This window comes from Accipiter gentilis, chromosome 5 (genome assembly GCF_929443795.1).
Source record: "Accipiter gentilis chromosome 5, bAccGen1.1, whole genome shotgun sequence".
NCBI classification, from domain to species: domain Eukaryota; kingdom Metazoa; phylum Chordata; class Aves; order Accipitriformes; family Accipitridae; genus Astur; species Astur gentilis.
Window position 1 is genome coordinate 41,272,801 of NC_064884.1, and position 24,619 is coordinate 41,297,419.

General features: G+C 48.8%; 2 protein-coding genes across 6 annotated transcripts; one reads left to right on the plus strand and one right to left on the minus strand.

The window, feature by feature from the left end:
• Positions 1–749: 749 nt before the first annotated feature.
• On the minus strand, positions 750–11,181 carry CCDC43 (coiled-coil domain containing 43). 3 transcript variants are annotated; one of them, XM_049800387.1, is made up of 6 exons: positions 6,549–10,834; positions 5,982–6,020; positions 5,683–5,770; positions 3,346–3,481; positions 2,617–2,675; positions 750–2,236 (listed from the first exon to the last, which is right to left on the minus strand). In XM_049800387.1, exons 1-6 carry the CDS (start codon positions 6,600–6,602, stop codon positions 2,049–2,051), a joined length of 564 nt encoding a protein of 187 aa, XP_049656344.1. In that variant the 5' UTR covers positions 6,603–10,834; the 3' UTR covers positions 750–2,048. The 3 variants fall into 3 exon arrangements, with proteins under 3 accessions (XP_049656344.1, XP_049656343.1, XP_049656345.1); XM_049800386.1 differs by lacking the exons at positions 5,982–6,020; positions 6,549–10,834 and adding an exon at positions 10,978–11,181; XM_049800388.1 differs by lacking the exon at positions 5,982–6,020 and having other exon boundaries at positions 6,549–10,832.
• Positions 11,182–11,517: 336 nt separating this feature from the next.
• On the plus strand, positions 11,518–24,572 carry DBF4B (DBF4 zinc finger B). Of its 3 annotated transcripts, none has more exons than XM_049800774.1 (11): positions 11,518–11,641; positions 14,243–14,434; positions 15,575–15,625; positions 16,141–16,210; positions 17,161–17,231; positions 17,819–17,855; positions 19,848–19,893; positions 20,768–20,884; positions 21,127–21,253; positions 21,954–22,063; positions 22,652–24,572. In XM_049800774.1, the coding sequence occupies exons 1-11, from the start codon at positions 11,531–11,533 to the stop codon at positions 24,051–24,053; spliced, it is 2,334 nt and encodes a 777-aa protein (XP_049656731.1). In that variant the 5' UTR covers positions 11,518–11,530; the 3' UTR covers positions 24,054–24,572. The 3 variants fall into 3 exon arrangements, with proteins under 3 accessions (XP_049656731.1, XP_049656732.1, XP_049656733.1); XM_049800775.1 differs by having other exon boundaries at positions 19,851–19,893; XM_049800776.1 differs by lacking the exons at positions 11,518–11,641; positions 14,243–14,434 and adding an exon at positions 14,458–14,515.
• Positions 24,573–24,619: the final 47 nt, after the last annotated feature.

A 24,619-nucleotide genomic window follows, 5' to 3' on the forward strand; every position in this document is an offset into this window, starting at 1 on the left:
TGCAGATGGGCAGCTTCAGCCCATGGCTTGCTTTCCACTTGGAAGTAGAGGTTTGGGGAAGTTCAGGACCAGGTATCCAGCTTAAGAACATGGGGGAAAAAAAACCAAGACTGCTGCCAGTAAGAGGGGGGGTGGCTGTTGCTGCCTGAGCAACTGAGGTACCAGTGGAAGTGTTAGATAGCCCTGAACAGCCAGCAGCTTTCTCAAACCTACATCTGGCCCAGGTGGCTTCAGGCATGGGTGCTGAGCCTCAGCTCAGCACCCTCACCCAGCCTCAAGCCCAGGAGTTGTGTGAAGGGCCTCAGGTTGCAGGCAAAAGCATGAGCCAGCCCACAGTTCTGGGGCTGGAGCAGGCCCTGTGCAGCAGTGGTTCTGTGACACCCTTCTCCCTCAGCAACTACCCCCCCACCTCCCCATCTCACTGCAGTCCTGCACACTGGCAGCTGCCTGAACCACCCTGAAACGTGACACTGCACCACCCCAGCCCTGGGGACAAGCACAGCTTGTTCACTGCCCTGCAAAGCCCCATGTAAGAGGTGAAGGGCGGCAATGCAGCCTTGGGAAATGAGGTGTGAATAAATGAGGACCAGCACCACAGCAGCAACAAGTCAGCCCTCAAATACTGCTGCTGGGTAAGGGCAAAGTGAGGACACAGGACAGACTGGGGGAAGAGCACCCACACCGCACCACCAGGCACCGCAATCACTAACCATAATGTTCAGACAGAGAGGAACCACTTCTTGGCCAACCAATTTTATTATTCAAGTCCAAAGATAAAGCAGTTAGATACTCACACTTGCAGCAGCTAATTAAACAGGAGGCATGACCCTTTAATCAGACTGGTGCTGAAAGCAGGCGATGGGGACAGGCACCACCAGCAGCTCAGGAGCCGCCTCCTGCTAGAAGCGCACCTCACCAGCAAACCACAGCCAGAGCACAAAGCCGCACAGGGGCGAGGCATGCCCATTCCTTCTGCAACCCCAAAGTGCTGCAGCTCCTCCTTCACACTCAGTTTACAGAAATTAGTGTTCTCTCTAGAGGCAGGTGACACCATCACGAAAACGGCTGGAAACAGCAAGTAACAAGCCCTTTGGGGCAAGAGAAGCATTCAGCCCCCACAGACAGCTCCCAGTTGCAGCTGTGCCTGGTGAGAGCAACTGGCTTGTAAACCCAGCACATCCAAGTCGCCTACAGCCACTTAGTGCTGAGCCTGCATTAAAGCATTCGCCCTGGCAACTTACATAGAAATAATAGTCAGTGTTTACCCACATGAAACATCGGGGAGCACCATTTTCCAGCTACCAGCATGAAGTCTTAAAATAGTGTAAGGAGTCGACCGATTTGCTACTGCTGCGGCTGATGCTCAAATCAGCACAGCCTTTACCTCACCAAGAGCCTGTGGGTGATGCAGTCTCATAGCTGCAACTCATATATATTTCATAACATTTCCTTTCTCTTGCTGCAGAACAGCACTCGCACTCGCTGAGGTCAGCCAGAACGAAGACATAGTGTTGTTCATGGCAGTATAAATACATGTATTTGCAAATACATTTTTCAAGGCTAGTGTAAATAAATTCACAGTCGCCCTGTAGCAGCATGTCCTTAATTACAAGTCAGAAAGGGGCTCTGCTCTGTTCTCAAATCCTAACACGCTGTTGCTGCAAACCAAGGCCAGCAGGAGGACGCAGCCAGCTTGCAAGCCCTCTCCTACATCTTGTTTTACTTTGCTTGAAGTGGCTAGAAGTAAAAATCAATTTAAAGACACGGACATAATCACTTCACCGTTCTTTGGTACAGACATTGGCCACAATAACCGACTGGGACATCTGACACCACAAGCACATGGCACGCATCGAGTTTAGGAGGTGCTTGAAATTTCTTTTCTGCTATGTAAAAAAAAAAATTTTTTAAATTTAAAAAAAAGAAAAAAGGAAGCGCTTCCAAAGAACCACTCGCTAGCCACGTGCCCAGAATTTCTGCTGCTTTTTAAACACACCCCGTATTTGTCATTAATTTTATCCCTTGAGAGTCCAATTGGAAAACCCCAGCTATCGCTTCCGCTCGCCTTTTTGTGTCCTTTTCTTCTCCTTTTCCTTCCGCTCCTGCTTGGCTAGCTTATCCTTCTCTCGCTGGAGTTTATCTTGCTCTTTTTTCTTCTGGAACTCATCTCGCAGTAGCTCCCGTTCCAGCTTCCTGGCATTCAAGACATCCTCCACGTTTGTGTTTCGGAACAGCGCTGGTGGCGTGTTAAGGGCAGACAACGCTCTGGCTGAAGCTGCACATGGGCTGGTTTATTCTACCCCCCTCTTCACCTTCCTCGCCAAGCAAGTAAGGAATTTGGGAACAAGGAATGGAGAAAGAAAAAGGAATCTCTGCTTGTTTTTCTAAATAGAAAAGTCATGTAGAATAAATACATGCTCTCTAGGAAAGGATTTTTTCCTAGAAAAGTCATTATGAGCAAGGTCAGGCTACATGAAAAGAAAAATGAATCACCAAACTTAAAAGGTGGCCCTCAAGAAACAGGGAGTATCAACACAAATAAGGATGGATGGGAAGCTCACCGTGGAAGCTGCCTTCCTTCCAAAAAGCCCAACTCATTGAGAATTCAAAGGATACATTTTTCCGATCCAATATTTACTGCTGTTGCAATCGATCCATCCTGTTCATCCTCACCAGTGAGAGAATTAAGGAAATATGGACATCAGTAATTAACTTGTGCCTCTAGACAGTCACACTTAACTCAAAACATGTCAAATAGTTTTATCAAGCCATGAGGAAGAAGCTAAAAATTAATACAGACAATCAAGGACCAGGCAAGCACAAACCCCCATATTCAGCTCCCTTCTGCTGCTCAAGTGCCAGGTATGATTCCCTCCTATTCAACTTTGCTCTTCAATGAAGAACTTGTTCTTCAGCACTATGAAGAGTTAACGTTAAATTCTCCCACTCTACACATACTCTCTCTAAAGAGGATCTTTTCCATGGTTTTCTCACCAGAAAGCAAGACATAACTTCAATACATAAACTACTGTGCACAGCTACTGGGAGGTGATTCACTCCTCTTCTGCAATACACCTGGACTGGGCAAACCTTACTCAGCCAAACATATGTTGGAAATGGCAGAGAAAGATACTTAAAGGAGCATCTGCTCATGGCACTCCACAAACTAGGAGCTTCCATGCTTTTTTCCATGGAAGTTATTCTATCATGGAGAAGGAAGACTGAAAAGTTTCCCCAGTTCTCCCCACCAGGCACCGCAAAGCTGGGAGGGCATTGGTTTAGGTGATTTTTAATAAACATTGTCCTTTAAAGCACCAAGTCTCAAATGGGTCAGGAAAAGGATATTCTTCCTCATCCGTCACATTGGCATACTGGGCCAGAAGGGCGGCTTTCCTCTGCTTCTCTTCCTGGGACACCTCCTTTGGCTTCACCACAATCTTGGCCTGCTTCTCCATCATGCTGGCGATGGCTTGGATCTCATCTGGCAAGGAGAAGACTCAGAGCATCAGTCAGTCCCTGCAGACATAGCAGTGAAGTCCCAGCTAAGAGATGCCACACACCGCCGCTTCCTACATCTGCAGTCCCCAAAAGGCACCATCCCACTGTCACAGGCTGCATCCCATCTGCAGGGAGGCAGCTGTCGCTGGGGTCAAATGCACAGAGCTAAAGGGAGAAGCCTCACGCCCTCCCCTCCTCCCACAAGCCTTCTCACAAGGTCACCAGTGGTGCTGTCAATGCACAGAGCACAGTGAGCTGGCCGTTTTGGGGAATTCAGTCTCAGACTTGAGAGAGCCTGAGCTGTTGGAGAGCCACCGAGGGGATGGTTCAGGCCAGCATGGTGTCCGATGCAGTGATGTGACACCAGCTTCTCCTCACAAGGAGGAATTCCCCCATGCTGCACACAGCCATGATCAGGTGCTATTTTTCCTGGAGCAAGGGAAGTTTAACGATGAAACTTTGGAATAGTAAGACTCTTGCTAATGAAAATCCATTTTATTCCCAATTGCATTGTCTTCTGGTTAAAAGCACCTAAATATGTTTGTTTAACTACGTACTTAAAACCACATCAAATAGAAATTCTGAAAACCCAAGTGGCTGATGAGTTTAATACTCTTTCTTTTCTACCTACCTAGGGAAACAAACAGCTGATTAACCTTTCAACATGGAAGTTCTGCTGCCCATTTCTTAAAATGACATTTGGGTTTTGACACCAAATTTTTTTTAGTTTGTTAATAACTTATCCTCAGGATTCTGTTATTATGGCATCATTGGGGATTTATCCTTTTGTGGAACCACAGTGAAAATTAAATCCTTGCACTTCTAACCACCTAGACACAAACTGCTACCTTCTTTCTGTGACAAGTAAGAAAAACCCCTGCGGGTAACCAATGGTATGAGCAGGAGTCCAGCAGCAGCTCCAGCAATTCCAATCACATGTCCCCAAAAGAGAGATTTATTTTATTTAATGCACAGAATAGCCTAACTTTTCCCTGTCCCCAGCCAAAGGCAAGGTTAGGCCAAGGACCAACTTCAGTGAATTTTCAGGGAAAGCCACTGAACCACTGTGTGGTTCAGCCACCTCATCTATAAAGAGAAGGTGAGTGATATTTGTGAAATGCTGAGGTTTAGACAAGAAAAGCGCTATATAAACACAGGCCTCACGATAAGGGCTCACTGGGAGAACTACTTCTAGAATTACATCAGTCGGTGACAATATTCTGTTTGCAACCAGAACCAACAAAAAAATGCAAAGCAAACAAAAAAGCAGGATTTAGCCAAAAGGGATGTTACATTGTCACAGGCTTCGGTTAGGTCCGTGCAGTTGGAAGATGACTAACTGATCCATGCAGTATGCTTAAACCAGCAAAATCTTTCCAGCATATGACTTCATTGTACTCCAGAACTCTGCTCAATGACCAGAACAAGCCTCCCCCGATGAACAAGAACAAGACTGAGGTCTTCGCTCCCGAGCCAACAGCTGAAGATGAGGGATGAATTCAGAGAGGGTACAAAGAAACAGTGGGGCTATATACATGACTGGGAAAGGAGCAGCATTAGTATAGCAGCAGCAGCCTCACAGAGCTCCCCCCCACAAGCATTTATGGAAAAAAAGGACAGTTTTAAGAGAAGATTTTGAAAGAGGAAAATAAGGATGCTTTCCTGATGTCTACTGGGGTGAGCAGCAGCAGAAGGGACAGCACAGCTCTCCATAGGTGCAGTTGTAGTTGTATTAACAACACCTGCTTTCCAAACTAGCATAAACTGAAGTAGCATAGGCATTTTGCATCATAACAACTGCATCTACCATCAGAGTGCTAGCTGCCATCGTTACATTGCTAGCATTGAATGGATAGAAAGCCCTAGGTGTTTTGCGAAAGGAAACTGAAAAAATCCTACAGGAAAAAAAAAAAAAAAAGAGAGAGCTTTTCCTCTGCAGGATTATGAACCCAAAGAGCAGCAGAATGCTAGGGACAGCTAAACATGAAACTACTCATCCTCATTTCATATTTCAAGACAAAACAGTAAATAAGCAACAATGGCAACGATAAGCAAGTCAGATCTGCAAACATATTAGCAGGATTGGTGTTAACTCCTAACAGGATGAACACACAGTTCTCATCTTGGTAAGGCCCTGCAAATTACTCATACCACGAGGAAAGACACACCGAGCAGCGACACTACCTTCTTTTTTCTCTTTGGCGTCAACAATCTGAGATTCAGACCACTTCTCGACTACTTCCCTGCAAACATCGTTTAAGAGATCTTCTTCCTAGTAAGGGAAAAGAGACTTCTCAGTCTTGGAACAAAGTTGGTCTGCTTTAAACAAGCATGAATCAGATATGAAAAGTACCAGCTGCAAAGAATCTGGACACCCAGCAATAAGCTCAAGTGATACAGCTTTTCACACGACATCTACTCATTCAATGCATACACGGGACTTTGGTTAACCTGGGATGACACAAGTCATGCAATGCACTCACTTGTTGACACAGCTCAGGACTAGAGAATGCCTTGACCTGCTAGGCAAACACAAGGTGTCAAGGCTGCCATCCAACAGCTCTGCACCACGCCAGGTGATGTTGTATCACTGCAGCGGTTTACTTTTCATGATACAGCTCTAACAACACACACTGGTTTCATAGTGGCTAGCTCTGTAGGTGCAACAGTCCTACAAACACTGAAGAAAGGCAATCAGGGTATCTTTGCTTTAGAAATCTACTGCCCAGCATCATCTCTCTTCTTGAGCAAGGCTGCAGAGAAGCTACTCGAAGGCCACCTCCAAGCCAATCTCAATAAAGTAAATAAACTAGACTGGATAAAACTTGGGTCAGGGCCAGTATGGAGCTGAAACCACTTTGATGGTACTGATAGACCATCTCCTCCCACCAGCAGGGATATTCTTGTCCCCCTTGACCTGCCTGGAGCATTAAACACAATCTAGAGGTGGCAACGGAATGTATTCACACTGTTGTTCATTACTGAGGAAGACTAAACTGCAGGGAGAAAGGAAACGCACCCAACCAGCACCAGGACGGTATTCCCATTACCAGATCCTTCACTTGTGGTGCTCCACCATAACTAGCTCTCTGCTCAGTGCCCATGTACAGCTTCTCAGGGGACTGATCAACACCTTAATTCAAGTTCCAGCAGAGGACAGGCGACACACTACCACATCTCAGCACTTGCAGTCACAGCATTCCTGTAAGAATTGCCCGATACATGAGTTCAGGTTACAGAAGCTGAATCCAGGCACGAAACACAATCCTGACAAAAAAAAGTGTTTCGAAGAGTTACAACCAGGAGTGCTTCAGTGGGAAGACATATGTGTACAACAGGCAGAAAGTGTCAATATTTTTTTATTTATTCTGCTCATTAACACTAAATGGGGTTTGCTTAGGAAAAACCAGCAGCAGAGAGGCAGAGGCACTTGAGGAGAGCTGATACCAAATCTAAACTACATGGCCAGGGACACCTGAGAAATGAGCCAGCTGGGACTGAGAAATCCTCTTCCCCTGCACCTCAGCAGGTCTGGCCAGTGCACTGCAGCTATTAATGCTCAGGCTAGGTCCGGGCGCTGCCTGCAAATCCTTACAGTCATCCTGCTCTCCTGGGGCAGCAGCACTGCACTCAAGCAGGGACAAATCAAACAGCAAAGCAATGGCGACTTTTTACTAGAGCTGTTCTGCTAGCCTTGACCATCGCCTACCCTGCCTATGCCAAAAGCTAGCTCTGGGAGGCAGAAAACCTGATAAACTCTGCCTAGAAAATAATTTCTTATACAGGTATGTAGAAACCAGACCTCCGCCGTCTGCCCCTTTCTCCACCTTTCACAGCCAGGTGTGCAGGAATTGGCATTTCAAAGATGAGCACACCAATCCCCTGCACACAGACTTTCCACCAAAAAGACACCAAGTTCAGGATCCTCATCTTGAAAATTTGGGCACTAGGTACCTAAAAAAAGCACCTTCAAGTTCCAGGACAGATTGTCACTGAAAACATTACCCATCCAGCAGAACAAAGCTCACCTGCATGGGGGACCAGCAAGAAAAGTTGAGTTCTCCACAACTGTGGGACAGACGAGGAGATAAAAACATACACAAAAATATTCCCACCTTTTGCTCCAATACAAATAAAGAGCAACTCAGAGTAAAGTCCCCCTACCCCGAGCCTACAACAGCTAAGCAGAAAATTCTGCGTGTAACAGGCAGACAACAGGAGAACTGACACACAGCCATCACAGAACGCAGCCAAGCACCCAGATCATGAGCACAGTTCATGGCTGTACACACAACAGAACAAGGTCCCCAGGTTGGGGAGGACATGCTACAAGAACAAACACGCAGGATATTCAAGGCTGTGAGAGGACGTGATCTGCAATCAGAGAAACAGCAGAAGGACAAAGGATTTGCAATTCCCACTGATATCAGACTCCATTTTAAGAAGTCAACATGCCTTTAACAACAGTAGATCCAGAGGACAGGATGATGCCTAATCTGCTGAGACCAGGTATGAAAACAGGTGGTTTAGGTCTGGAAGAACCCACCAACCCCAATCCCACCAGGAGATGACACTGGGATCCTCACAGGAACACATGCTGGATAAGCAGACCAGCAACGAGGATGAGGTGCACCGAAACGTCATTCAAAGTGCCAGTCAGAGGGAACCTTCCAGCCCTCAGACACACAGTAAGTCATGAAAAGGTAAGGAAAATCAGCATGGTTCAAGGACACAGAAGACATGAAAGTTTTTAAGTGCCAGAAACACTCATAGTAAAAGGATCGTCCTCAATGGATGGGCTCCCCTGAATGCAGGGAATACTGGCCTGCTGGAATCAAGGCTGGCAAAATAATAAGTAACTTTATATTAAGCCAGGAGAGAAGGCTGGGAGAGACATACTCCTTGGGCACCTGGTTTCAGTATGCAGAAGGAAGAAAATCAGGCAAGTGATGAAAAAGGAATGGCAGCAAATGGGAAGGAAAATGAATGGCAGAAGACCTGCACAACCTTCTAACGAGGGTTTGAGCAATAAGAAACAAATCAGGTATTTCTGTATCAGGGGAGGCAGGCCTATGAGGGGAGAAGAACACAAAAGTGTGAGATGTTCTAGCAATCCCAGAAACAATGAAAAAACAGCCCTGGAGCTAGAGAAAGGAAGAAATGAAAGACGAAGATGACAGCATGTGAATGAACATGAATGAAGCAACAGAAAAGAAACACAGCGTGGCAGCCTGGGCAAAACTAAACCATTACAGAAGGAAGCAAAGAGAAGTTCTGCCACACAGTGTGGGGTATTTGCTGTAGCACCCTTCCATCTGACTGCAGTCTGGATGGAGACCTCTAGCACTGACTGTGCCTCTGGGAGATTCGTTCCCCACGTATAAGACCAAACACTACTAATAGTGGTGGAGTTCAGAGAGCTGAGGATGCAACTACCAAATATTTTCATCAAGTATTCCCCAAACAAACAAGAAATTATGTTGGTTTAGAGATTAGTAAATACAGACAAAAATTAACTATGGAAAATACAAGGGAGACAGATTCTGTCTGGTTTAAAGAGAAGACCTGAACAGGAATAGATCTCAGTTCTAAGTTTCTTGATTTGAAATGGTTACATCTGAATAAACTCAGGGAACTAATGCATGACATTGTCAGGACTGAGGAACCGTGGACATGAGTGCAGAGGTCACCTGAAATTTATTTTCATGAGAGTTGTCAAAAACAAACAAAGAAAAAATTACCTGGAATTTGTGTATAGAACAAAGATAAAAGACTTGGCAAGAAAGGCCCCAAATTAACCAAATAAAAGAAGGTTTCAAAAGTCAATACAGAAATAAGCGTAGTCTCTACAAATAAAAAAAAAAAAGAATGCACCAACTAAAAAAAAATTAAAAAGTTTGAGGGTTCAAGAGACAAAAAACGTTTTACAAGAATTGCAGAAAAATCAAACAGCTCAAAACTGCAAACGCAGCAAGAGTCCGCTGTGACTGTGTCACAAAGAAGAAAATGAAGAGAAGAAAGGGGGCTGTGGTACAACACATACAGGATAAAGACAGCCCAGAACTCGATGAACACAAGAACCCTGCACTGGTTCTCAAACCACGTGGCAGCACACAAGAAGGGTAACTGAGCACTAAAGAGAAAAGAGGAGATATCAGAACATAATGTAGCCTACTGCGGGGCAAGGGACAACCACCGCAGTACCTCAGAGCTCGGAAGGAGCATGCACAGTGAAAGGCAAGGCCCACCTCAGGCTTGTGAGTCTGCAACCGACGTGGTCAAGGATCAGACACAGGCTCTGCCTTTGGTGGCGAAATGAAGGCAAGTTCATTAACCTCAGCTATTTTAGAGCAGCATTTTCCAAAGACATTTTACTCTGCCCCTGACACCAGCAGGATGCACTGTTTGCTTCTCCTATTATTTTAGGCACAAAGCTACACTACTGCAGTTACGCTTCTTTTACTTACTGCTGGTGCCCCAGGGTGGGGAAGGGATGGTGGAAGGCAGCAAAGAGGTGCTCTGTCTTTTAGGAAAACCAATTTAAAATGGCATAGAGTCAGTGAACAGAAGGAATTACATGATATAGTTACCTACCAAAAAGCTGATTATAACAACCAAGTCCCTTTGGGTTTTGTGCTCCTACACAGACATTTTGGGAAGAAGTCAGCAATAGCCATTGAGCAGACTGTTAATCAACAGCAGCATGCACTCACTATTAACGTTTTACACTACAAAACATCCATTTATGCAACAGTCTGAGATACAGACACTGTAAAAATCCTACAGCTCCGCAAAGGAGATAACTAGTGAAGAGAAATTCTTTTCTGCACTCTCCTAACTCTCTCCCAGAAGTTTTAGGGGGGGGGGAGAAGCAAACACTGCCCACCCCTGAGAGCTCCAGCCTCTGCCCACACGTGGCTGACAGCATGGTTAATCTCTGTCCCAGCTGGGAGACAGACTCCAGCTCCAGCCTGATGCAAGGGCCTGACTCCTGGAAAAACAACACCGTGCTGCGAGGAACGAGATCTGCTGGACAAGCAACCACCATCTAACACACCTACCGCTGAGCCACTCTAAAGGATTTGTCGTTAAAAATCAGCTCTTACACTACACTTAGGCACTACCAGAAAGCCACCCAGCTGGCAGGCTGAACCCTGTGTCCTCCGCACAAACAAAACCCGACCCTTTTCTTCCCCCACACGAACAGCCACATTTCCACAGCAGCTGCCAAAGTTTCCCATCAGTCTCAAAATCCGCACAAACCCCTCTCCCCAGCAAACAAAACCCCCCCAAACTCCGAACACCTGAAGAGCCCAGAAGGACCCCCGGAGGTGTTGGGGACCCCCCCGGGGAAGGCGGTTAAGCCACCCCAGGGCTTCAGGGGAGCGACTCCCGCGCGTCCTCCGCGGTTCTCCAGCCCCTCACCCCGGGCGGCGCGGCGCGGCCGCCACCCGGGGAACCCCCCGCCCCATCCCTCACCAGGCAGGCGGCCAGGACGCCGCGCAGCGCCTCCAGCCGCTCCTCGTCGCTCTCCTCCTCGCGGAGCAGCCCCTGGATGTAGGCACCGTAGACGGCGCGGTCGAGGCCCAGGGCCTCCAGCCGCGCCGCCAGCCAGGCCGCGAAACCACCCGCAGCCTCCCCACCGGGCGCCGCCATCTTGGAGCCGCACCACCTCCGCCGCGCATGCGCACGCGGCCTCCCACGGAGAACGGCGGAGGGGTGGGGCGGGAGGCGCGACGGTGGCCGCGGAGGACAAACTGGTGGCGGCGCCGGCGGGAGAGCGGAGGAGCTTAAGGGATCGGCTTCTCCGTGCCCGCAGACAGAGAACGGCGGTACCCGGCGGGTCGGCTCGCCGGTGCCTGTGACCGCGCCCCAGCAGCCCCGAGCGCCCATTTCTTCCCCCCAGGAGCGGGGAACGCCCCGCGCCGCCTTCTCGGGGAGCGGCGTGTCCCTGCGCGGCCGCCGTAGCGGCGCCGCCGTTAGGGGCGGGGCGGGAATTTAAACGGCGGCGGCGCCTCCCCGCCAGGGCGCCATGGCGGGCCCGGCCGGCCCCCGGCCGCTCCGCGGGAAGTCCTTCTACCTCGACCTGCCGAGCGGGCGGAGTGCGCGGGAGCTGGCGGAGGTTATCCGGCGCCTCGGCGGGGTGAGCGGCCGCGGCGGCTCCCGGGGCCTCCCCTCGCTCCCGGGGCCGCCTCCGCCGGGTGCCTGGGGGACCGAGGCGGCCCCCGCCTCCCATCTCGCTCCGTTTCTCTGCCTGCTCTCCTATTTTAACGGCTTGCCGTTTTTCCTCGTTGCTCCCGGTGTTCAATTTGGCGTCGTGAAGCAACCGCCCGGCTCCCCTTCCCGGTCCCCGGTGGGCGCCCGGCCTCGCCTCACAGCCGGGGAGCCCCTGGGGGAAGGAGGCTGCCCTCCACCGCCTGCCGCCTTCCTCCCCTCGCTGCTCCCCGCCGCCTCGCTGCTGGGTCTTTCTGGACCCCTCACGCTGTCGTTGGGCAGCAAGGTCCCGCTTGTGACCAGCTGCCACGAAAACTGCTTGCCCCTGCCTTCCAGGTGGTGGCACCTGGTTGCCCGGCCGTGGGAGCGCTTTCCAGACTGTGGTAACTAGTTGCCTGACTGTTGAAGTGACTTCCAGTTAGGGGTAACTGGGTGCTTGGTCCTGGGAGCACCTTCCAGTGGATGGCAACTGTTTGCCTGGATGTGGGGGCATGTCCCGGGCAGGTGGTAACTGGTTTTATGGTGATGGGAGTTCCTTCCAGTAGGTACTAACTGGTCATCTGGTGATGAGAGCATCTTCCAGTCAGTGATAACTGGTTGCCTGGTCATGGGGAGCACCTTCTGGGCAGTGGTAACTGGTTGCCAGGTTCCCCCTCATCCCTCACAGTAGCCTGTGGCAACCTAATTTTTTAGGGAAGCTGTGGGACTTCCAAATGTTTCTGGGAATTCAACATAAAGTAGGGTAGTGCCAGCCAAGTCTCTTTTGTCATGGAGCTGTGTGCTTTTTCTTATGGCTTTCCCAGAAAAGCCATCTGGACCCTTCCCTCTGTGAAGCTGTTGTTTGGGTGCATCCATATGGCATTCTTCATGGCCTCTGCAGATTTCCTTGGTGCTGATATTGCTCACTAATTCTGTATATCCTCTCCCAAGCCCTTTCAAAAAGTAGCATTGCTTTAGTCACCTGGGCTGGAACTGAGAACAGGGGTTGTACCCAGCAGCTGGTCCTTCATTAGTTTCACATTTCAGTTTCCTGATGACTCCTAGGTAGAGTTTCGTCCTTATAGTTGTTGCTATTTGTTTTCAGACTGTCTAATCTCTGAGGTGAATTTCTTGTGTGCCTTGCCAAAACTTCCTTAAATCCTTCAGTGCTACACACAGGTGTAAAATCTTCATTTAGTTCTTGTTGCTGCTGTATCTCTGCCACCAGGATCACGTTTTGGCTGTAAAGATGTGGGGAAGCTGACTTGCACTTTTTTCCCTTTTTTAATTGCAGCTTCATGCTGAACTTGCTGATTTCTTTCTGTCCTCCCCTGGATGTGCTGTCAACTCTCGGGGACACTCTCCTCATAGCGTCTCTTATTTAGCTGTACATCTTCAAGTCTGAGAACTGCTTGCTCCCAGCAGTCAGTTATTTCTCTACATATAGCTGCCACATTACTTGGAAATAATTTTAGCCTGTTGACTGTCCCTCTAGTTTCTTATCAAACAGGTCATTTCCCTCTCTGAAATGCAGCCCCCCGGGAGTGGAGTGGAGTTCTCATTCCTCTTGCTCCTGTGGAGATGCTGAATTCAATTATACCACGGCCACCATCTGTGCTCTTCGGTAGTGATATCCAAACCCAGGTCCTGTGTGTTGTTCAGGACCAAGTTAAGGGCATCTTATGACCTTGAACTTGCATGTGGTGTCTTGAAGTTAGCTTTGACATAGGGGTGGTAACACCCTGGAGCGTTACTTCATTGGGGAGATTTTGATTTACTCTCCTCTGTGCCTGCAGCCCCCTTGATCTCCCCTAACACAAGTCACTATTGCAGGGCAGCCTGCAGTGTCACATGTGGTACTTCACACAGGTGGATCTGGGATCTCAATCCACAGGGATTCTGTAACGCAGCAGAACCAGCTTGTTCAGCGGCCGTGATTTCAGACTGCTCAGATCTTTGTCTTTCTGTGGGCTTCATACCCATGTGTTAGTGCCCCGTGACTGCCTGCCCCAGATTTTGGTTTTCCACCTCTTCCTTGGACTTCTAGTGTCTGTGCAAAGGTGTGTGTATGCGTTTCAGCTTTCTAGTTCCCTACTGCCCTGTTCTGTGTGGAGCTTCTTGTCCAGCTGTTCACTTTCTACTTTATTTTGCTAAAATGTGTTCTGTTCCCCTGAGAACAGAGCTCTTCCACACTCATGCATGATGTGCAGGGCCTTTTTCTCAGCTATTGCTTTTTTCTGAAACCATTGCTTGAGGAGTAGGTAATGGTAGACAGCATCATGGAAGTCTCAATCTGAAGGTTCTGGTGATTATTTGCAGTGTATCCCTAGGGCATGCACTCTCTGTGCATCATAGGATCTCCTCTCCTTCTGGGAGACAGCAGTAAGGAATGGAAGAAGGAACTACTTGTAGAAATGAGTGCTTTCAGCAGCCCCTTAATTGTGTGTGGGGGGGGGGGATTAAGCTAAAGATAGTAGTTCTTGTTTAGCAGGACTCTTTCAGCTCAGAGTTGGACAGTTTCAGAGCTGCTCTGTTGCATCTCTTGCTGCAGGTGACCGAAAGCTTCCTAAGCAAAGAAATCAGCTACGTGGTTTCCAGCAACAAAGAAGCTAAACGAGACAAAGCCAGGACTCGGACTGAGAAGCAGGGCAGCGTGACTTCAGAAGATGCAAAAGCCACGAGCCCAACGCCTTCTACCTCCAAAGGGAACAATACTAGACCTCACCAGAAGCCACCAGACACTGTAAGAGCTATTAAGGTTTAGGCCACCTCAAAGTTTGGCCCAAGGGATCTATAGAGTAGAACCTGAGACCAGTGTTGGAAGGTAAACTCGTTCCTGCTCTGAGCAAACATGTTGTGTGTTGTTTGTTTGTTTGGTGGGGTTTTCCCCACCTGGTCTGGCTGTTCATATTCATACCAATGCTCCTTGTATCTTCACATCATTGCTCAAATATGCACATCACAGCTTTGAGCTAGTAAACAAGGATATCTGCTCAAATGGCAGAGGAAATAGAGGGTTTAGCTGGCTTCCCAACAGAATAGGCAATTGTTCTGATGCAGAGGTGTGTCTAGAAAAGCCAGAGAAATGTAGAAAAGATAAAACGGTTGCAGGCTCTGTCTGTGGGCTCACAGACACAGGTAGGGCAAGGCCATTGCCTTGGGAGGAGATCCACAAGGGCAGGTTGCCAGAAGGGATTTCTTTAAGTCCTGTTCACCCTGCCGGGGCTGGGATTTCTGGTCAGTAGTGCTTGTGGCCAAAGCTCCAACATCCTGTATTGAACGTTGGTATCCACTGGAAGCTGTGACTTTGGGGAGAGCCTACTAACCCAGTCTAGGCCATGGGCATCTCTGCCAGCTGGAGCTGGACCACCTGCAGGTGGGAAGCCTGAGCTAATGTGAGGGGTTTCGCTCACTCACAGTGTTTGTTCACCTGTCCTTGCTCACAACGCTATCCACTTGTCATACAAAAAGCTTAACCTATTTGCTGAAATCATTGGCTTGCAAGTGAGACTCTGTTCCCAGGAAGGGCTAGCAAGGATGTTCCTAACCCCTGCCAGCCCGTTGAGATGTGGCAGGCAGAGTCTCCAAGCTAAGTTGCTGCTTCCTCTTGGCTTGCTCTGGATTATTCACTGCTGTTCAGTAAAAGCTAAGCCTTGGCTGAACAGCTGCTTAGTGTAGACCTAATGGGTGCCTCTGTGGTTTGCATTCCCTGGAAATGCTCAGTCCTGCTGTCTTTGAGATGAAGTCTTGGCCAGGCTTCCCTTCCCAGCAGAGAGCGGGTATCACTTAGAAATCATTCTTACTGGACAGCCATTCTGTCCTCAGCTTGCTGCTGCCTGGTAGCTCTTTGCTATAACGTAGTACTTGGCTTCTTTCTCTGCAGGCTCTGATCAGCAGGGGAAAGGAACTACTACAGAAGGCCATGAAGAATCAGGTAAGCAGTATGCGGACGGGCTTTTCTCTAGCTGGGTATGTTCAAAGTACTGCTGAGCAGTGCAGAACCAGTGCCAGACACTACTCCAGAGCCTCTGCTTGCTGAAGGGAGCAGATTCTGGGGCTGGTATAGGTGCTCAACACAAGATAATTATTAACACAAGACCCATTGTTAGGTGAATTTTTAACCTAGAAAGAACTAAAGCTGCATAGCTGGGGCAAAAGGCTCCCCTGGAGTCCTTTCACTAATATCACAAGTGGCCAAAAGAATCTCAGTGCCCACTTAGAAGCTCATGCTATAGCAGAGATTAAAAATTTGACCTAGATGCTACTGTTAATTTGGGGTAGATAAAGCATGAGTTTGAACCTTTTCTGCCCTGATTTTAATAACAGCTACGCAATGGTCTGTCACTTGGGCAACAGGAAAATCTCTCTAAACTAGATTTGGAGCTGCACGTGCTCACATAGCCATCTCTGCTTTGAGCTGTACCTTGCCAAACCTCTCTGTTTGTACAGGACACCTGCAGTGGCAGCAGTATCCTCGCCAACGCTCGCCTGTGGGGAGTCCAGGTCTTGCACGTGGATGGTATCCTTCTCTGTAGGCTGAAATTTAGCTGTTGGTAATTAGTGATTTTTGAGACAGGTGGAGCAGAAGTAATGTAGCAAGTGTGGTACAGGAGAAGGAAGAAATTGCAAGAAATACCTGGTACTTGACTGATGCCATTCTGGCCATGGCTAGCTAGGTCTGCCCTTCAAAAACTAGATTAACTTGTACGTATAGAACATGCTACTGTCACATTTACAATAGCAAACAAAGTATGTTGTAGTATACCAAGGCTGTAATATTAGAAAATGTTAATGGCTTGGTCAGTGCATTAATTTGTTCCAAAAAGACCATTTTTACTAATAGACCTAGAAGTACAGATCATGGAAACGGCAGGATTTGGTCGTTTTTAATTAGGAAGTGCTGATGTTTGAGGATCTGTGCTGGAAGGCGCTTCCCGTCTCAGTGATGAATGGGGAGGGGGTGATGAGAAAGACAGATGGTGAAACTCTGATTCTAATAATAGGTCTGGAGTAAAAGGTTCCTGAGTGTGCAATGACAGTGACATACAGCCGTGGCTGAGCTTGTCTGGGTGCATGATGGAGGCAGCCGCTGCTATTACCTGCTCCTGAGCAGCCAGCTCTGCTGAACCGCAGCAGTGTTGCAAGCCTGTCAGGGCTGTCTAATGCCAGGGTCTGGTCTGCATGCTGCAAAATTCCTAACGGTGTCTTGTTTCTGCAGAGACTTGAAGCTAGCCTTCAGCTCTGCGAAAGAGCAAAACGGGGTTCCATCCCTCAAAGAAAGCACTCTTTCTTGCCTTCTTGGGCAAATTAACTGTGTATTGGTGATGCTCTGCCAGGGGATGGCAGGCTCAGGTGCTACGTGCCTTTCCCCAGTGAGGATGGGGAGTTATACTTGTGCTGCAGTCGGTGGAGGGGAACAGCTCACCTTCTCTTGTTGAGCTATGGCTCTTTGACATCCCACCTGTGCAGAAATGTTGTCATACACTCAACAGCTGCTGTGTGCCACCTCAGGAGCAAGGAAACGGTGCCAGAAGACAGAGGTAACTGACTAAACTCCAGCCAATCTGAGGTGCTCAGGATCCCTCGGTAGCTCTAAGCAGTCCTTCTAGCTCCTCTAGTGCTAATGGGCTAGTAAGCAGGGTGATCTCCTAGGTTTTCATTCAACACTGGGCAATCTGGTGCTTCTGTTTATTGATGGAGATGACAAAATTGAAAGTCTTTTTGCTTTTATAAACTGGAGGTAAAACCAGATGAGAATGAGGCATCTGTTAGTTATCAACATAATCTGTAGCTTAGGGAATACGGATTTTGACTTTAAGGGACTAAGGGTAAAACGAAGATCATATGTGACTAGTACGCTGGCTTTCTAAAGTATTTTTTAGTGCATTGTGGAGGTCAGTGAGAAGGTAGGGTATAAGATCAGAGAGTGGCAGTCTGTATATTGCGTTTAAACTAACTCTAGGTAACTTGGGAGACAAAATATCAGGGGGAGGTGATATAGTCTCTGATGCAGGAGCTCTGAAGTGGTGGGTGAGACTGCTGTAATCTCGCTTTGCTGCTCTGGGATCAGTAATTACAGTTCTGCCTGTGCTGGTTCCCATACTAAATATGTCACTCTTTCCTTTAGGCAAAATGCCTTGCATCAGGATCAAAATGTCGCAAAGGTAGGCCTGGAAGTTGTGCTCCTATTTACACTCGGATGTGGAGCTGCTTGAAGAAGCCTTGTTTAGAATTTGAAAATCCATCTGAAACTTCAGCAATCCAAAATATGCCAAGTGTTAAGGCAGTTTCTCTTGAATGGGTTTTGTAACTCCTTGTCTGAGTCTAGCTGCAGCCTGCTAATACAGCTGAGGATGTTATGCCTTTGATTTCAGGCAGTGTTTTTAAAAATCCCATAAACTGTTTGCAGAGCAGCTCCCTCAATCCTGAGGCACCTGAGAACTGTGCTGCTGGCACTGCACATTGAATCCACTGGCTCGAACAAAGTTTTGAAGAATAATGCATCCTACAGAGGAGAGCGTGTTCCTCACAACCCACTCACTTCTGTTAGGCTGAAATGTACTGCTGAGACACCAATCTAGGGATAACACTTCCAAAGGAGGAGGGAGGGGGGGGCAAAAACCAGATTCTTATCTGCAATTAGACAAGAGCCAATTGTGGTACTGAGATTGGCACTAGTGACGTAAGTTAATTTGTGACTTGTTTGACTTCGCTCCTTGGAGGGTGAACACTCTGTAATACCTCAGAGCAGGCCCCAACCTGGATTCTGTGTGTGACACTTGGAAGATTATTTTCCAGTTTGCGGGGGGAAGGTGGTGAAAAAAAGGCTTAAAAAGCTGTCGGATAAGGCAGATCGTCTGCTGCAGGCTCAGAGCTCTTCTTTGTGGCACACTCTGAACCATGCCTGGGGACTTGTGACAGCTGAACCGTTTGTCACTGTTCAGCACTCTGCCACGAGAGCTCAGGACCTGCGCACCAGTCTGAGTTTTATCTAGGGCCCTAAACATGGCCTTGCTTTCAGAAGTGCTAAGCATGTGGCAGCATTTACACGGAAAAATTGATCCTGTACTTAAATAGCTACTTTAGTGACGTAACAGCACATTTGATGCAGGTTCAGGATGAGGCTCAAAGATCTAACTGGTGAGGACAGGTAGACTCAGCCTTTCTGGAGGATGAGGTTAAAATTTCTTTGGAGAAAATAGCACTGAGTGCCGCAAACACAAGAAAAAGAACCACTGCCCTTCAGAGGCAACAAGGGAGGCACAGGAGGTTTGGTTTCAGGGTCAAGCAGATGCCCTGTGGGAATACCTTGGTGTTTATTTGCTTCTTAACCAGATCTGTACTCAGATTTTCAGGCTGAGCATAATGTTATCACTTGAGTTGAACATACCTGTGAGACAGGAGGGAGCTGGTAGCCTCTTCTCCCAGCTGGGCTCTGAAAACCTTTTCCTGAATGCACTGCTGAGGCTTTCTTCTGCTCCCTTAATATACATTATGCCTCTGCAGGAAGCATAGCTGCTGTTTGCCCTCCTCAGGGACTAAGCGAAGGCCAGATATTGCTCTTGAGTAGAGTTCTCGTGCTAGGCTTGCCTATGTAGCATGTTGGTTTGTCTCCAGCAGCTCTTACTGCTTTGACTTAACTATCCTGGCCTGAGCCATTCTGAACTCCAGGCTGGTGTGTAAAGGTAAATGGAGAAAAAGGTGCTGGAAGGGTTGATGCAGAGCTCTGTGCTTGTGCGACTGCTGCTGCAATTTCTTTCTTATAAACTCATCTCTTGTGCTTGGCAGCATGTTGTGTTGAGGATGTGTGACAGTTTTTAGGATTCAGATCAGAATTGGAGGCTTGGGCTTAGGCCACTGGCTGATAAGACTGAGTAGACATTAAAGATGCAAAGGGCTTAGTTGGATGTTCTTTAAAGGTGGAAACAGTCCTCGGCTGGGCTGCCTCTAGGGTTTGGTCACCCTACTGAATACTCCAGAGGTGGGAGTTGTCATAGATTACCCAAAGAGCTGTTTTGGCTGCTCTTAGCCGTCACTTGGCATTTGTGGGTGTCAGAAGTACTGATGAGCTTGGCGCTGTAGCCCAATTTTGTTGGGGAATGAATGAATAAGTAGGGAATATGGCCAGGGCAACTTCTAACCAGCTTTCTTTCAAGCAGGAAAATTGAAGCCTCCTTTTCTGAAGGTCGAAGACCAGAGCAGGTAAATGAGGTCTTTCTAAACATCATACCTTCACCTTAAAACTTCAGGGGCTTCCACAGAAGGAGTCCTTTACTGGTTTTATTTGCAGTGAATATTCTGTCTGCAAGGCAAAGCGTGGCTTCTTTGAAGACCCTGTTACAGGGAAGTTGACACTCTCCTAGAGGGAGACAAATGGAGTACAGAGAAATGATCTAGGTGGCTCATATGTCAGGGGCAGGGGGGAAAGGTGTTAAACGAGACTTGACAACAGAGTTTACTTCCTTGCTCGGATTCTGTTTGTGATCCTTGGCAGGTCACTTAATCTGCTTGAGCCCTCTGAAATGAGGAAAGAGATTGAAACACGAGGTCAGGGCCTGTAACTTGATTACAGCATCCAGCACAAGGGGATCTGATCTCTGTGGTGTTTCTAACAACTCTGTAACTCTAACGGTGTCCAGAGCATTAATTAATTATTCTGAAGACAACATTTAAGGCAGCTGCAGAGTCAAATATTAGGTTTTACTTGCTGCATGCAATAAAGTGTGAAGAAGGAGATGTCGTCTGGGAACCAAAACTTTCCCATGCTGCTGTGTAGCTGAAAATACTGCACTGGCTGCTGCTGATGTGCCTTGGGGGCAAAAGGTGGGTTTCCACCTGAGCAGGCAAGCCTGCCTTCTGTCCAAAACATCCCCCCCATCAGTGCTGTTGCTGGGAATCAGGTTTAGGACTTCTGGTGGGAAATGGGAAATCTCTGGAACAGCCAAATGAAAGGACAGCGATGGCCAGTATCCCATCATAAATGAGACAGCACCTTGAGCTCCTCTGAGGGGAGGGGACAGCTCTCTAACCATGCTATCACTGCTAGAAGTCTGATGTCCTGATCTGCTGCTTTCAGGCAATTCCGACCCTTCCATCACCAGTTCAAAAGCTTTCCCAACCTGAATTTCCTGGCACCCAAAAGCTCCAGCCCATTTGAGCCTCTGAAAAGCCTCTCGAATTCTTGCAGAGCCAGGTAGGTTGTAGCTCCTTCTGTGCAAGTTTTTAACCCAACTTCTCTGCTAACTGCTGCCCTGCTGGTTCCCAGGATTTAGAGAATCACTTGCCTTCTGGGTGCAGGTGAAAGGAGCCCTGTTCTGGGTTAAACAGCTGTAGCTATAAAAGGCAGCACTGCCTCCCTGGCCCTTACGCAGGCAGCTGGGTACCTGCTGATGCTATCAAGTGAGGGCAGGGAAGATCTTTGCTGTTACCTTGCAGGGGTGTGGAGGGCTGTCCAATGCGCAGCGAGGGGGAGAAGACCCCGCAGTCCACACCAGTTACTGTGCCAAAGAAAAAGAGGGGATTTTGTGAGTGCTGCCAAGAGACCTTTGAAGAGCTACAGAAGGTAAAGGCTCCCCTGGGACCTGGTTCCTTGCAAAAGTTACAGGGGCCACTCAGCAGCTTAGTTAATCATGATGTGCCCATTATCAGTATGAATCATTTTGGAAGGAAGGCAGATTGCTATACATACAGCCTTCGTGGTATCTGGTAGGATCAGCCTCATAGATGAAAGCCATAGTATAGCTGTGCTCTGAACTTCTGGTCTGTGCAAACTGGTTTTGAAGATTGGAGCATGACATGCTCATCTCTGGGGCTAGGAGAGCCTCAGGGATCATCCCACTTCCTGATCTGTAAGGTGAGAAGCCTATTCCAGAGCAGTCAGGGGGCACAGGCTGATTAAAAAGGTGGGAAGAGGGTTTTTATCTCCTGGAAGATGCCAAACAATGTGGCTTTCAGAGCCCACCCTTTAGTGATAGACTGTATTTGGATTTTCCATTTTTACTAGCTGCTGGGGAAAGCTGTAGGCTGCTGTTAGATATAGACACAACCTTCTCATCAGCAGGTGTCTATGGGAAGAGAATACTCACTGTAAGCAACTGGGGTTAACAGCATTGTCTATGTTTCCCAAATCTGCTTCCAAACAATGGCTTTGTGAAAAGGCTGTTTGTCCTCTAGTCTGTTAGGCTGTGGGAAGTGGCTGTTACTGCAGATTTCCCTCCCATGAGAGGATAAGTGTTGCTAAAAGGGCCTCTGCCACCTTCCAGCATCTCCAGAGCTCCCAGCACAAGCAGTTTGCACTGGACGACTCACAGTACGCCCCTGTGGATCATGTCATCTCGCAGCTCACCAACAACTTTGTGGAGCAGTCAGCCAAGTAAGTCTTTGCAAGTCTGGTAACTCCTGGGGCTGAAAAGCAGTATGGTGCCACACAGCACACTCACGGAAACAGGGCCTGAGTCTCGGTGCTGCTGTGGTACTGGTCCCTAGCTCATGCCCTGTGCCAGGCAATCAGCCAGCGGGGAGCAGAGGACTGTAGCTGACTGCAGGATCAATCTGGTGCCTGCCAGGCAAGGTTTAGATGAGCTGTGGGAGATGTTCTTCTTGTATTTCTGTGTCTTCTCTGCTTTGGGGAACTCCCCGTGGACTTCTAGTGCCTCTTAAACTAGAAAGGGCAGCTTGAGCCCATCTCTTCTCTCCCTGCATCTGACACAAACCCTGCTGTTCTGTAGCACTCCTGTGCCTGGGCCCTGGGCTGTTGAGAAGGCTGAGAGAGCGCTCGTGCTGCCCATCTCCTCTGCCAGCAGCAGTATTGCTGTTTGCTGAGCCTCACCGGTCTAAAATTTCTTACTGTCTCCTGAGCAAGGGCTTCAAACACGCTGCACTGCAAAAAAACACTTCATCTCACTGGGGGGAGGGTGTTCCTAGGCCTAGAGAGTGAGCATTAACTGATGGTTCTTCTCAGGGTACCTCGGTCTTGCCTGACAGACAAACGCTTAGTGCCTCAAGCACAAGTTACTGGAGGAATCGAGATGCTGACAGCAGAGCTGGGAAAGCAAAGGGAGCAGCCTGAGCAGGGTGCTGTGGAACTGTTAATTGATGTTGAGCGTGATCATGGCCTGAAGACCAAGGGATGTTCCCCTTGCCGGCCCAGGGACAGGGCCAGTAATCCCAGAGAAGGAGGGGGGTTGTCTAAGAACTGTTCTCTGGGGCTGCCTCTTGGAGCAGAAGTCACCAGAGGGGTCTGTGCTGTGCCTGGCACCACGGAGGAGTCTGCAGTGGGGGATACAGATTCAGGCTTGGCTCCTGACCTGGGCTGGAGGACTCATGTAGCAGCCACTCATGCTGGAGAGGCAATTGCTTCTTCATCTGAACCTCATAAACAGCAAGTGCTTGGGTCTATCGGCCATCTTCTACAAGCATTGCCTGCCTCCAGGAAACGCCAGCTTTCCTCCAGACAGAGCACCCAGGTAGGAAAGAAGCCCAGGCTGGAGCTGGGTAGTGACCTCTCTCCGTCTAAGCAGACAAACCCAGTGGATGGTGGGATGGGTGGACAGAGTGCGGGACAGATGTCTGAGCCAGGCTTGCCTGGTGTGGTGGAGGCTGGCAGCTTGCCCCTAAGCACAAAGCTCTCCAACAGACCTCGTAGCTCCCTTGGTTTGGACCTGTGCCCCTGTGGGAACCCTGGGGACCCTGCGTCACGGCCGGGTTCCCTTGAGGCTGTGTCTGTGGGTTTTGATCCCACAGAGGCTGCAGCAGCCAGCACTGTCAGCGAGCGTGGCTGGAGCAGAGTGAACATGAGTTCCCAGGGGGAGCAGCTCGGAGGGGAGAATGAAAACACACGCAGAAATGTGAATAGTCCTGAACTGGAGAGCACAATAAGCAAGACCAGCTGTCCTACTGGCCGGTTGCCCTCTCCAAAATTGCCTGTGGCTGAAGCCAGATGTTGCTGCTTGCTCTGTGTCAGAGCAGCACAAAAAATAGCACCCGAACTACCTGACCTCCCAGGCCACAGCAAAGAGCAGGCTCCATGCCCCGGGCTCCTTCAGCCTCTTCCACATAATGCACAGGCTGATCATGACTTCAGCAGAAGTTCTTCTGAGTCTGACTGGGATGTCCAGCTGCTCTCCACACTAACGAGCGTCCAGGATGGCAGGATTCAGTCTGTGGACAGGGACTTGCTCCAAAGGACACATGTCAATGTAAAGGACAGTGGGTATGAGTCTCAGCTCTGCTCGGTCCTGAAGCAGAAGTCAGAGCTTGCCTGGGCAGACAAAGAGGACAAGAACTGCCGGAACTGCTGCACAGAAATGAAAGGAACCTCTTTCCCCATGTTCGAGACCTGTTTTGGCAGCTGGACTAGCTAAAATCACCTCCTGGCTGTTCTCTGGGCCCTTAGTGGGAGCTGTGAAGTGGCTGGAAAGGAATTTAATAAGCCACCCTCCCTCTCAGGTCCAGGAAGTACAGCCGAGAACCAGAGCGAGGACTGTTGGCTGCACGGTGGTCTCCAGACACCGCAGACAACCTGGGCACCTCTCCTGTTGGGGACTAATGGGTGATGAGGTGGTTTCACTGTCCTTGGCTGTGTGAGGGACTGGAATCTTCCCTCCTCACTGCCAGTAATGTTTAGAGCCAATAGCAGCTTCCTTCTTTAACTCCTCAGTGGGCTGCTGACAAGATAGTCTTTCCCTGGAAGTAACTCTTCTGCAGGAATATGCTCTTTGCCCTTCCAGATTGAGAGCATGGCCTGTTCCTCCTCTCACCCAGTCCTTGGAGGTGCAAAGACTGTGGGGAGGGGGGCCCTGGGGGTGAGATCTGTATTCATGTGATTTGGGGTTTTGTTGGATGTCTTTGAGTATTTACAGATGTTTGTAACTGGTACTAAGTTGGGGGGTTTTTAGCAAACTTTTAAACTTTGAAATAAAATGGAAGA